The sequence below is a fragment of the Lynx canadensis genome, chromosome A2, assembly GCF_007474595.2.
Source record: "Lynx canadensis isolate LIC74 chromosome A2, mLynCan4.pri.v2, whole genome shotgun sequence".
NCBI classification, from domain to species: Eukaryota; Metazoa; Chordata; class Mammalia; order Carnivora; family Felidae; genus Lynx; species Lynx canadensis.
In genome coordinates this window covers 114,231,227-114,245,178 of record NC_044304.2, presented here as the reverse complement: position 1 = coordinate 114,245,178, position 13,952 = coordinate 114,231,227, and the positions used below count along the sequence as shown (strand labels likewise).

At 41.8% G+C, this 13,952-nt stretch overlaps 1 protein-coding gene across 1 annotated transcript in view; it reads left to right on the top strand.

The window, feature by feature from the left end:
- Nucleotides 1-2,923: 2,923 nt before the first annotated feature.
- RAPGEF5 (Rap guanine nucleotide exchange factor 5) overlaps nucleotides 2,924-13,952 on the top strand; it is a 227,518-nt gene continuing 216,489 nt past the window's right edge. The window contains 1 exon segment of the mRNA XM_030308087.1: nucleotides 2,924-3,154. Within this exon segment, the coding sequence (XP_030163947.1) occupies nucleotides 2,924-3,154 (231 nt within the window).

Below are 13,952 nucleotides of genomic sequence, written 5' to 3'. Positions count from 1 at the left end.
CTGGGTGATGTCAGCATGTATAGGATTTACATGTTTTTGAAAAAACGTCCAGGGGCATCTAGATGACACAGTTGGTTAAGTGTCTGACTTCGGCTCAGGTCATGATCTCATGGTTTGTGAGTTTGAGCCCTGCATCAGGCTCGCTGTTGTCAGTGCTAAGCCTGCTTCGGATACTCTGTCCCCTGTCTTTGTCCCTCTGCCCCTCCCCAACTCACACGGGTGCACTCTTTCTCTCTCTCTCAAAAATAAACATTAGAAACATAATAAATAACAAACTTCCAATATTGCAAAATTGGAAGATTTTCTGTAAAAATCCAGATTAAGCTCCTTTTGAAAAACTGGGTTCTCATATGTGAAAAAATTCAATTCTTCAACTAGCATTCTCTAGACACTGAACAAAAGGGAAAAAAAGTCCAGACCCTTGTAAAATTGACATTTTTGTGGTGGACAGACACTAGACAAAATGAATAAGTAAAATACATAAAATCTTGGATGGCAGTAAACTCTGTGGAGGGTTAGAAGGAGACAGAAGAGTGAATGGGAAGGGCTATAATTTTAAATCACATGGTCATGGAAGGCCTCACTGAAATGGAGATATTAAAAAAAAAAATTAAGGAATATGTAAAGGGAAACATGGAATTCTAGAAACTTGCTTTCCAATAGAGTAGCCCAGAGCCATATGTGGCTAACTAAATATATATTAATTTAAATTAAACTATTGTCTGCCTATACTATGGCTGTATGGCAATCGACATTTATCACCTTACCCCAAGCCAACTTTCCAAAGGCCCTTCTGGATATTGAGTTTTAGACTCTTGATCAATGCCATAGACTCATGGGATAGTCTAAACTCCTTGGTCTTACATTGAGAAGCTATGTAAAAGAATGTGAAGACCAAGAAACTGGGATACAGAACACATGTGTTCTATTTTGGAGCAGAGTAGATTTATGGTGTGATTCAAAATGTATTACTAGGGGTGGTCTGGCATAAGCCATCACAGAGTTCTGTTGACCAAAAGTCTCCTGGAGGACCTCTACTGGGCCGGGACTAAAGGTCTAGTGGAACTTTAGCTGGTGTTTCAGGAGGAAATTTGGAGTATGGGGTGGTATTCTGGGGCTCAAGACAATGATCACCAAATGGAACTGACATATTTAAACATTATATAAACTGGTACTGTTTTATATGATAATACAAGGGGGATTTCCGCCTGGAATAAGTATATGTGATAGGTATTTGGAAACTGAAATGGAATCTATAGTTTATTGCAGAGATCTTTCCAGTAGACACACACAACCTAAGGTGACAGCATTTAAGCCTTTCTGCAGGGTCTGACCAGTATCCATTCTGATATTTTTTTCCTGCTTCTCCATTACGCTATCTCTCTCTCTCTCACTAGTATGACATATTCAGTGACCAATAGGTTCTGTGTCATTCGACCTTGGTGTTTTTCTCATGTTTTTCCTCCTTCCCTGAAGGATCCTCACCCTCCTTTCTGCATGATTGAATCTTCTACACTCGGCATTATGGCACAGCTGAAACTCCCTTCATTGACTTTTCTTTGCCCGTCCCAACCCAGAAACATTTCTCGCTTCTGTGGCCTGGAATGCTCATTATCCACACTCACTTGGCAATTACTAAGAGTACAAGGCAATATCTTTGTTTTTCTATATGTTTTTCTATTCCTGGGCAAAATCATAAGTTCCTCGTGGGCAGAGATTACAGGTTATTCTTTTTTTTTCTAATGTGGCCGTGTTTCCCTATACATTTGCCAGGAATCTACCATGTGAGGGGCTGAGGGTACCGTGGTAAACCAACTAAGAGCCCTGACCTTATTTGTCAATTTTTTTTAACATGAGTAAACTTATTCAATTCTTAAAGTCTTGGGCAAAGATGGGGACCCCAGCGTCCTCCTTTTCAGGAGTAAAAGCCCTAGCTGGCCCTCGTTGAAGATAGACTCAGTGGGGATGTGAGGATTCACAGCCATCTGGATTTTAAGGCCTTGCTGGAATAGTTTCATTCCAGATGCTCTACTATTCCTAGCTCCTGGAATGATGTAAACAGTGATTCACACCATGGTAGGCCTATGCAGTTTACCAAGCACACTCATCACATGCACCAGGCTTTCAGGGAAGGTCAGGTTCCAACATGTTAACTGAGATTCACCTTCAGGTCACCAGACTTGCATCTATTTGCTAAACACCTATCATGGCCAACAAAAGTTTTCTCCTTTATTCTTCAGTGATGAATGTGCCCAAGAGAGGACAGTGTGGGGGCAATGGTGTTTAACTTGTAGCAGAATAGAGAGCCTATTTTGAAGTTCTTTAGCAAAAACTGTTTGGAGGAATGGCGATTATGATTTGGGTCTAGGCTGTGAAAAAAGCAAGGAGGGGCTGGAGGAGGGAGGAGTGTCCCAGACTTCCCAGTTCACATGGCCGAAGTCCAAATCAACCCTGGCTGCTAGGTAAAAGGCAGTGAAGGGGGACCTTTCAGCCTAAGGGGAATGGGGGGGGGGGGTGGGATGGGCAGTAGAGTGGGTTCGGTGGAGGGTTCTGGGAATCCGCACCTGTGGATGAGCGGGTGCCCAAGGTGTCCCACCCTCTTCCTCTAGGGTTCGGGGAGTGGCTGAGGGGGGCCAGGCGGCGGGCGGAGGTGAGCGGCGCGGGGCGGGGTGGGGGGGGGGGGGGGAAGGGAGGGGTGAGGGGGGCGGGACGGGGCGGGGCCCGGCGCACCTGGGCGGGGAGGGGGAGGCGCGCGGGGCCGAGCCTGCCGGGGGCCGCGGCGCGCGCCAATGGGCAGCGGCTGGCAGCGCGCCCCGCGCCCGAGCCGCAGTCGCGCCCTCTCGCTGCCTGGCGAAGGCGCGGACGGCGCGCGGAGGCGAGCGCGGGGGAGACGAGCTGCCGGCGCCACAGCCGCCGTCAGGGCATGAGGATGGCCGTGGGCTCCGTCAAGATGCAGCCGCCGTGCGAGAGCCCGGCCCTGGCCGCGGCGGCGGCGGCGGTGGCGGCGGACGGCGCCCTGCGCCGCAGCCCCAGCGCCCGCGAGCAGGAGCGCGAGCAGCCGCCAGCGCCGCCACGGCCGCGGCTGAGGGACCTGCCGGCACTGCTGCGGAGCGGGCTCACGCTGCGGAGGAAGCGGAGCGCCGCCGGGGCCCGGGTGAGTGGCCCGGACCGGCCGGGCCCCAGTGGGCACGGGCGGCGCGCACGTGGAGCCCGCGCCCACCCTCCCGGGCCGCAGAGGGGACATCTGGAAGTTGGGGAGGTGGCGGAAGGGGCGCCCTCGTGCAGGGTCCGGGGACGACGGGGTCGTGGGGTGACCCCCGGCGAGCGACGGCTTCCCCTTTCCCTAGTTGCACCTGACTTAACCCAGGGGCACCTGGATTCCGAGCGGCGGACCGTGGGCATCGCCGGAAGAAGGGCGGTTGGCGTCTCCCCTGAGGGGAAGCTGCAGGTGTCCCGTACCCAACTGTCGGCCAGCCCTGTCCCGACAGCAAGCCTCAGGCCCCACAAATGGGAGCCCAGTTTGCTGGAGGTGTGAGACGTGTGAGCATGTCTGGGACGCACCGTGGCAAGCTCTGGGCATCGGGACTCTGGCAGCAGCCACAGCCACCGGCGAGGTGGAGGCACACGAGTTGGAAGTTCCTCGGGCGAGCTTCCATCTCCGGGGTTCTGGAGACTCCAGCACTTAGTATTTGGTGACGCCCCCTTGAGCAGAGGGGTGCACGCCCCTCAGAATCTTAAATATTGACTTCCTGATGGTGTGTTCAGATATGATTTCCTGGTGAAGGAGTGTCCCTGGTTGTGCATCTAAGTGCATTTAATGGCCTGAACGGGTCGGGCATGTTTTGTTAGTTAAGAAAAGCAGGACAGCCTGATGATTTTCTCCTGGGATCTTTCACAAGCCACTCAGGAGGCCCTGATGGGGCCTCAGGCCAAGGGTCTGACTTACTGAGGTTTCCCTGCCCACCAGGGCTTTAGGGCAACTTTGGTAGGTTCTACTCAGTTCTTTAGGATTTGTCGCTGTTAAGGAGGCTTTACCGAGAAGCTGCAACAGTGTAGTTTGGGAAGGAGGGTGGTGGTGCTGTAATAAACTGAATCTTGGTTGTCTGCTTTAAAAGGAGACCTTACTGGAAGACTTTTAGCTCTTGCAAAGACAGGTTTGTGGAAACGTGAGAGTTGGGGAGAAACATTTTGTTTTGGTGTGGCTTCTTTGGCAAGGAAGGATCTGAATTGGTGTAGGTCTTCAGCCTGTCCAGGTTGTGTTCCTTGTTTCTAAAGCATTTTCCTTCTAGTGTAGGGGATATCTGTATGTGATCTACCTCAGTAGGATATTCAGAGGACTAGCTGGATGTAGGACATCTTAAAGTCCATGACTAGTGGAGTCGAGGAATTGCCCACAAGTGACCTTAACGTGGGACATACGGGATTGTCTGCAAAGAAAGCAAGGAAATGTGTCCCAGAGACGTGGTAGCTGAATAAATGCAAGAACCAGAGTTATAGACTTTGCGGGAATCTAGGGAAAAGTAGGTCAAATCGTGTTCCTATTATCCTTGACAGATACTTTTTCATGGCACAGAATACTGAAGACATGAGGGCAGCCAGGCAATCTGTGACGGGAATTGCTGAAGGTTCCTGTATAAATAGATCTGTGTGTTCATCTGCATAAGGCCTTGTGTTTCTTGTTGCCTGGGATGATGTTGTATGCCTTGCCAACATATATATTTACTCTTCGTGATTATTCTGAATGTGGTTATTTCCAATAATATATACTTCATTAACCCTTCTTTGATCCCAATCCTGTATTGCTTTTGGATATTCCAAACACATTTCCTAAGTGCATGGCTAGTTTCTTACTGGGGAAAGATTGTCAAATTTTCCCATGTTGAAAACCCATACTTTTCAACTATTTCCCCTTCCTTTGGCTTTGGAGCCATCATTGTGATTTCGGAACCTTCCCTAACAAAGAGATAAGACGGAATTTGAAAGAAAAAAAAAGCAGGTGAACTACATACCTGCATCAGTCTGTTCAGGCTGCTGTAACAAAATCCCATAGACTGGGTGGCTTAAACAACAGAAATTTATTTTCTCACGTTCTGGAGGCTGGATAGTCCAAGATCAAGGTGCCAGCAGATTTGGTTTCTGGTGAGAGCTCTCTTCCCGGCTTGCTTTCTTGCTGTGCCCTCACATGGCCATTCCTCTGTGTACATGGATGGAAGGAGAGATCTGTCTCTCTCTTCCTTTTCTTATAAGTCTACTAATTCCATCATGGAAGCTCCACCCACATGACCTAGTCTACTTCTGAATACCTCCCAAAGGCTCTACCTCTAAATACGATCATGGTAGGGAGTACGGCTTCAACATATGAATTTTGAAGGAACACAGACATTCAGTCCATAACAGAAAGTATATGTAGGAAAGAGAAAAACAGAGGAGATATGTACCAAACCAGTTAGTGACTTGTGAGCATCTGGGGTCATCTGGTTAGCTCTTTAATTAAAGCAGTGATGCTCATGGAACAAATCATGGCTTAGATCCTTTGGTGGGCTTAAAATTTTGTATTCTATGGCCTGTACCTCCAGATTACTGCTGAGTGATTGTAGGCACAAATTAACACAAATTCATTACCACTGGATTTTTAAAAAGGCAGTTCTAGGTATTACACAAGTTGGTAAGAAAGTTTGCAATTTCTGTATTGACCAAGATTTGATTTAGGAATACCTGTGGTACATGTCTGTGTTGCCGTGGGCCCTCACAAATCTGGACAATCTGACATCAACTGTCATCAAGTAAGCTCTTTGTAGGTTGTGTTGCCCAACCCGGGTGCCTGGTAGGCTGTCTCTTACTGGGAAAAATTATGCTGACATTTGATTAATATTGCAGAACTCCTGTGCTCCTTGGTTCAGTCATTTCCGATCATATTGAATACCAACTGATTAAGACTCTGCTAAGTGGAGAATGTCTAAATTTTCCTTTGTGGGAGGACCCTACCTACCTCCTAAAATCAGTAGTAAAATAAGGCACAGCTTGAATTCCCGCCAAAACCCTTTAGTCATTTTTAAAAATTGTGTAATGGAGATTATGAGAAATAGTATGATAAATACCCAGCCTTCAACAGTTATTAACATTTTGTCAGTCTTGTTTCATTTATTTCTCTTCCCCAGTTTTCTCATGGGGGCTAGCCCATTTTATTTTATTATTAAGTTTATTTATTTATTTTGGGGGGAGAAGGGCAGAAAGAGAGGGAGAGAGAGAATCCCAAGCAGGCTCTGTGCTGTCAGTGCAGAGCCTGATGTGGGCCTTGAACTCATGAGCTGTGAGATCCTGACCTAACCTGAAATCAAGAGTCAGACCTTCAACTGACTGAGCCACCCAGGCACCCCTAGGGATGGTGTATTTTTAAGCTAAATCCTAAACATCCTGTTATCTTACTTATAAATGTGTCAGTATACATTTCTGATAAGGACTTCTTTTTTCTTGAAACAATGACCAAACAAACAAACAAACCCAAAGACTTTTATGCCTTTTTCTCACCTAAATATATTAACAGTGATTTCCTAATATGATTCCCATAGTCACATATTCTGAAAGATGTATTTTTACTTATGATTTGTTGGACTCAGGAACTAAACACAGTCCACACATTACGTTAGGTTGTTAGGTTTTTAAATCTATTTTATTTTATAATAGTCCCCCTTCCCTTCTTTTTGATTTGATGGAGAGAAAGAGCACAGATCTGGTAGAATGATCTGTTTTCTGGGCCAATTTCTCACTGGTGTCATTTAGCTTGTTTCTCTCCTCCCCATGTCTCCTGTAATATGGTAGTTGGATGTAGAGGCCTGATTACATTTAGATTCAAAGGCAAGCATCCTTCGTAGGTGGTGCTTTGTAAAATCTGTTGTATTATAATTACAAGACACATGATGTCTGAATCTCTCTCTCTCTGAGATGTTAAGATTGATTAGTGGGTTCAGGTAGAGTCAACTTCCCTTTCACCTAATGATCTTAGCATCCATAGATGGTTGTAGCCTAGATCCATTTCATTAGAGATTACAAAAGGGTGATGATCTGAATCTATCACTTCTCTTGCATTTATTAATTGGTATTCTGTCTGTAAAGAACTTAACCCTCATAAGCTGTATGGGTTTCCCGAAATTCAAGTTGTGTGGGGAAGACAAGGAAAGCTCATTTTTTTTTCCTTTTATCAATTTTCTGAGTAATGATTTGGTGCCCTAACAGTCTCTCATGATAATCAATGAGTTCTTCTTTTTTAAGTGTCGCTAAGAACTTGTGGACCTCAATGTATTTGTTTCAGTCCATTGCAGCCAATATTCTTTTTGACCCTTAATTTGTCTTTATCTGTTGTATACTTTTTACAAGGCCCCAGTAGTCTCTGATAACCTTTCTTGCTTTCTGGCACAAGATATGCTAAACTTACCTTGTCCATTTCCTGCTTCAGATCTGAAATCAGCCATTTTCCCAAAGGGCTCTAATTTTTGGTTGACAGCTGTTCGTTCCCCCCACCCTTTGCCTCTCTTAGTGGTTGCAGTATTTTTTACCTTGGTTTTAGGCCTTCCATCTTAAGTTTTTGTTTCTTCTTAAATTCTTCTCATCAGGCTGCTTCTAAGACTGTCATTTTCTCCCTCTAATAAAATAGCTGGTAACTACCATTCCGTTTTTCTATATATACTGTCAAATTGCTGGGACTGACTTATTTCGGGCTTTGGCGGCTGTGATCTTTTCTGTAGCGTTCTACCTCTTTCATCTCCTTGGAATCTGTTTCATTTACAGCAGGCAGAATGATTCACCAATTGTGCCAAATTGACTGTTCACCAAACAGTGACAGTCGGCCTTCGGATTATTAGACTTCTCTCCGCTGATTTCTTCTCACTCAGGCAGAGTCCCTGTGGCATGGCAGGTGCTCTTGAAACTTGGGAAAGTGGAAGAACAGCTAGTGGCTCTCTGCATGAGGTTCTCTCTTTTCATTTGGAGTCTCGACCCAGATGATTCCCTCTCAAAAAAGGAACAAGTAGTCCATTTCCTTTGTCCAAGCTGGAGTGTTTTAGGTGTGATTTAACACCCTCCTCTGCTGGAAATAAGACCTTGTTGACTGAGAAACATGTACTGCTTCAAGTTGTACCAGTATGCCTGAATTATAGTCCTTTTGTACACACACCTTACAGGCAAAGCATGTAATTTTAATTTGTTCTTTGTATTTAAATTAAAATCAGTGGCTGACATTTCATAGCACTTAATTATGTGCCATGCATGTTCTGATACAAATTTCAATCCTCATAACAAGCCTGTGAGTTAGCTGCTATTGTTTGCATTCTACAGATGAGGAAACTGGAACATAGATGTAACTTGCCCAAGAATGTGGGGGCTGAAGGAGGTTTGAACCTAGCCAGTCTGGTTCCATAGTCCCTGCTCTGAATTGTCTCTCTGGTTTTCCTCAAATGCACTGAGGACAAAGGGTCTATTTTAGTTTAAACTAATTAGCCTACAGTACCTGTTGATATTACCTTACAACTCGGAGAGTGGTCAGTAAATGCTGTTGATAATGCCAGCCATTAATCTTTCTTTCTTTGAGCACTCTGAGGCTTGTGATAGACGTACTGGGTGTGGGGGCAGGAAGGGAGGGGAAATATTGTTGAATGGCTACGAATATTGACTAGAATTAAAAGTAGTGTTCACTTTTAATCACCCAGGCCCACCTTGATCAAGGCCAATACAAAAATTTGTGAATTCACTCGCTTACTCTTTTCTTATCTGCTTATGGTAGCCTGTCAGAGATAAGGGCCATTAAGGAAGGCATGCATTTTCCAGGGAAGGTGAGTCAGATCAGATAGGAGGGACATTTGATGATCTTATTTGAGAAACATTGACTTCTTACAGCTCGAACCTTGATAATATAAAACAGTGTGGACATGGCTACAAATAAAGTGAAACTCCACAAATGCCACCTCTAAAAATGAAAAAAAAAAAGAAATTATAGATTCATTTATTCTACCTGAATTTCATGTAAATTCTAGTAAAGGACCTCAATGACAAGTTAATGCCCTATTTACTTCCTTTCTCTCTCCTCTGACCCCTGGCATTGGCTTCGGTTGCAAAATTAGATCCCAAGGAAAGAACATGCGCAATGGCTTCAGAAGCTGGGTTTGGATTTCAGTGCCATCATTTTGTAGCCTTCCGTGAGTTATTCTTGGAGCTCTCCAAGCCTCCGTTCTTCCTCTAGAATGATGCGTATCATGGACCAGGTTTTCAGAGAATAGAGACAATGTATGGAAAATTTGGGGTATGTTGGAACTTAAATTTTTCCTTCCCCAGCCGGATGCTTATTCTGGACAAATCGACATTCATAGACATTTATAGGAGTCTAGTAACAAAAATTTTTTGCTTTCGCATGCAATGTCAGATTCCATGTTTTTTAAAAACATGATATCCTAACATTTAGTGAATATCTTAGGTGTTATCTAAATACTGGTACCATAACAAAATATCCTCAGCTTCACATTTGCACTGTTTCTTAAATTGACTTGGCAGTAATTGGTAACTTGTGTAGCTGAAAATAGATGGAAAGGTGGGAGATAAGTCACTGGTGATGACTTTGAGTACTTGTGATTTTTTTTTTTTTTGCCTTAATGTTGCATAACAACCTTTATTAGGAACACTGATAATCCCAGTAATGGTATGCAATCTGGAAGTAGTTTGTGAGAAGTTAGAAAGTTTCATGCAAAAGCAAAATAGTTGAAATCAATGACTTAATTTTTTGTGGTGAGTTGTTATTGTGATAAATTATTCATAAATGGGTGTGGAAAAGGGATGGTCTGCAGACACCGCTGTGAATACTGGCACATCTTTATCAGATTAAACTTCAATAGTCTCTTAAACGGAGGAAGTGTTTTCACCTATGAGGAAACTATAGTCCAGAGAGGTTAAGTAACTTTCCCATGGCCACTTAGCTAGAAAGTAGTAGAGGCAGAATGGAACCCAAGATTGTCTGATTCCAAAATCTATGGCCTTTCCTCAATGCCATGTTGTCTAAGATTTTGACATAATTATAGCCTGTGGTATATTGAAACTGTAGATGTATAGGACATTTCAAGTCAGGACAAAACATAGCTCATTTTCTTTCCGGCGTCTTCAGTAATGGCTTCCAGGATCAGTCTTTAATTATTCACAAGGTTGACAATGGCTTGGTAGCAGCTCTTCCTCATCTCTCAGCAATACCAGCCATTGTACAAGAAAGAAGGTTTGGCATGACTCATCCCAGAAGCCGTTGTTTTCCCAGGTGGTTTGGAAGCCCGACTAGCTCCATAGTACAAACGCACTTGGACATTTATAAAGCAAGCAGTTTCCTTTTCTGGTGTTTCTAGAAGATAAGAAAAGGAGGAGTTTGTTGTAACTCAGGACTTGGGTTCCTGATGGCAACTTGTTTGCTATTTAATATACTTCAAGAAGTGAGAAGTATGCATACCTGTCAAAGTAACTGAATCCATTTACAATTGAATAAAATCATTGAGAATACACAAGTGTATTAATAAAATTAAACTTAGATATATTTACCTTTTGATATGGTGTTACTACCTGAGGCAAATGACTCTTAATTTTTTTTTTAATTCCAGACCTTTTTAAGAATCAAAGGATGCACCCCAGAAAAATGCACATGCAGATGTAATTTTTGCATCTCATTTCAGAGGGCTTATGGATATTTTGAAGCCTGGTCCACAGACCCTCTAATTAAAAAGCCCTTCCCTACTCTGTGTTCTGGAGGGTACAACCATGGTTCTCTTATTTTAGTTTTTATCTTTACTCCTTTTAAACATTTTAGCATAGCATCAAGCCCTCATTCAGTTGTCAGTTGAATAGTTCCTTGAATTAATGTATTTTTTCGGTGTGTTGAATTAGAAATTATTTGTCTGTGAATGTAGCAAATGCTTTAGTGATCCCTGGTAGGTGGTGGTGGTGGTGATAACCTATTTTTGTTGAACAAATCCTATCACATTTTTGGTGTTGGGATTATTCGGAGTACTTTAAGACCATTAACCCATTTAATCCTCATAACAACACGTGTGGCAGATCACTCTCCTTGTCTTGTTTTTTCCCCAAGAGGGGAACAGAGAGGCACAAAGGTATTGATTTTGCTACTCCCCAAAATGAGGTGCAGAGAGGCTAAGGAAGATGCCTGAGGTCACCCAAGGAGTGGAGGAGCCAAGATTTGAACCAAGGAAGTCAGGCTCCATATTATGAGGTCTACCTATTCAGCTGTGTCCTCTCGCTAAATAAAATAATTTATTGTCTTAATTACGGTCTCTCTTTTTTTGTTTGAAGGCTTTAGAAATAGGGATGTGTATTAAAGTTGGTGTGATCATTTAGTGGGATTTTTCTTTTCCCCTGTAAAGCTATTATTAAATTGATGATATGTCTTAAAATTGTGGTACCTTAGAATAAAGGAACTATAGTAAGTTATGTTTTAGTTTTTAAATATAGCTTCATAGTTTATTTGTAGAAATATCAAAGTAAATCACAGCTTTAAAACAGTGCATATAAACACAACCATGTCTATTTATGAAGTGTGAAAAATGTGAGTTAAGATTATATTAACAATTTATATGAACACTGATATTGCTTGGGTAACAATTTAAATGTCAGAGGAGAATAAATTCAAAATTTTCCTACAAAAAGCACGAATAGCCTCAGAGTAATGTTGAAGATTGAAGAAACTGACATTCTTCTACGTGAAATTTTACATATATGTATATTTTATATTGTATATTATACATAATTTATATAATTTATATAGCAACATAAACATAAGTTTATATTATGCATGATTATATATAATTCATCATATATAATGTTATATAACTTATTTTAAAATTGCATTTAAATTTAATGTATAATTTAAATTATATTTAAATTCAATTTATAATTTATTGTATACAATGTTTATATTATATAATCAGATATATAATTTATGATATAATTTATTGGTTTCTTCACAGGTTTTTTAACAGTAAGATTTAAAAGTTAATCTTATATAAATTTATTTTTTTTTAACTAAAAACTATGAATATACCCAAATGATCGTAGATGTAGACTTGTCTTTGTCACTACTTTGTGTAGAGAGTTGGCTGATTTTACCTTCTGTGAGTCAGTTAAACTTAAAATTTTGTCTGCTTTGTTCATGAGACATTGGCTTCTCCCTTACAACATGCTTTCATTGTGCACTATTTGTGTTATCCATGGAGAAAACCTTTACTAAATTGAAGAGTTCTGAAAAGAGGGCTTCTGCAATCCAGCTGGTTGTCTTCCCGTATTTTTTTCCTAACTGGTCTGGCAACTTAAACTCCAGCCCCATTGGTGGCCTTGTCATCCAGTTGAATTTGACCTTGTCAAATCATTTACCTGCAGCTGTTCTGAGGTGTACATGCAAATACTTGTGATTGCCCAACACTTACACCTTTGGTGCTGACTGTAAATTTGTCTTACTCTCGCGTGTTACTATTGCGGGAAGTGAACAGCTTATCACTGCTGTTTGGTCTAACACTCTAAATGTTGACTGTAATGAACAAACACCACAAATGATTTTGTGCTGTGAATTTATATATAGGTATGAAATCTTTTGTAGAAAAAGTAGGGAAGATGTGTGATGATACCTTTTAGAAATTAGGGCAAGTATTATGCCTGTTTCAATCTATTAAAATAGAATTTGGGGGCATCTGGGTGGATCAGTTGGTTAAGAGTCCATCTTTGGCTCTGGTTATGATCTCAGAGTTAGTGGGTTTGAGCCCTGCATCTGGCTTCACACTGACAGTGTGGAGCCTGCTTGGGATTCTCTCTCTTTCCCTCTCTCTCTGCTCCTCCCCCACTTGTACTTTCTCTCTTTCTCAAAAATAAATTAAAAAAACAGAATTTGGCTGTAATACAGTAAATATTTTTCTATATGTTTCTCACTTGGCAACTGTGTGACATGGAATAACAAATAACCTTTCCGAGTCTCTATCCCTAATACCATTGCTCTGTCGTGAGAAGCGATAGTGGGATAGAGGTCCGATTTTCATTTCTTGCTCCTTGTGTCCCCAAGGTCTGAGAAGTGGTGTTTCTCTCTTGAGATGCAGCCTCAACCCCGGAGCACTTTGGGACTTATCTTAGACAAATGGAAAGAGGGGTCATTAATATTCACCACATCCCTTGAGTTGTTGAGGGGGAAGATAATGCATTAGTAGAAAGAGCATTTGAACTGCAGGAAGAATCTGATTAAATTAAGAATCTGTCATATGAAAAGAGTAGAAAGAACATATCTATAAATCTGTTTCTAGAAGATTAAATTATTTGGCCATAAACAGAATTCTGTGAGAGGTGTCAGAAGAGAACTTGACAGCCAGCCCTTGTGTCCTGGGAGATCTTACCAGGTAGCCTTATCTTCTTTTAGATAAGAGGTTTGTTGCTATTTCTTATTCTCACTGAAAGCTGTTTCTTCGCCTCAAATTGACATCAATATTTATTTTCCTCTACTATTTTAAATTTATCACAAATATTCAAATAGTGCCCATTGACGCATTCAAATTTCCTATTCCTCTTGTCACATAACTCCTTTTAAAAAAAGCAGCCTAGTCATATTTTAATCTACCTTGAGTATCTCATGAGTTTTGAGCTTAAAAAAAAAAAAAAATCAGTTCATTAGTAGTTGGCTGTTCACTCTGCTGTCTTTTACATAATGATTTACATTTACAAAGTACTTTCACATACATTCTTATTTTAATGTTTTCATAACTCTGGAATAAAGTATTTTTTTCTTATATAGATTTGAAGGCAAGTTACGGAGTTTTTTAATATACCACAATCTCATCATCTGTGAAGCAAAGATAGGGTGGTGAGACTAAGTAAATTAATATGTGAAGGCGATTAAGACAGAGGTAGTTATGCAGAGAAATAGCTGCTTCTGTTGTCAT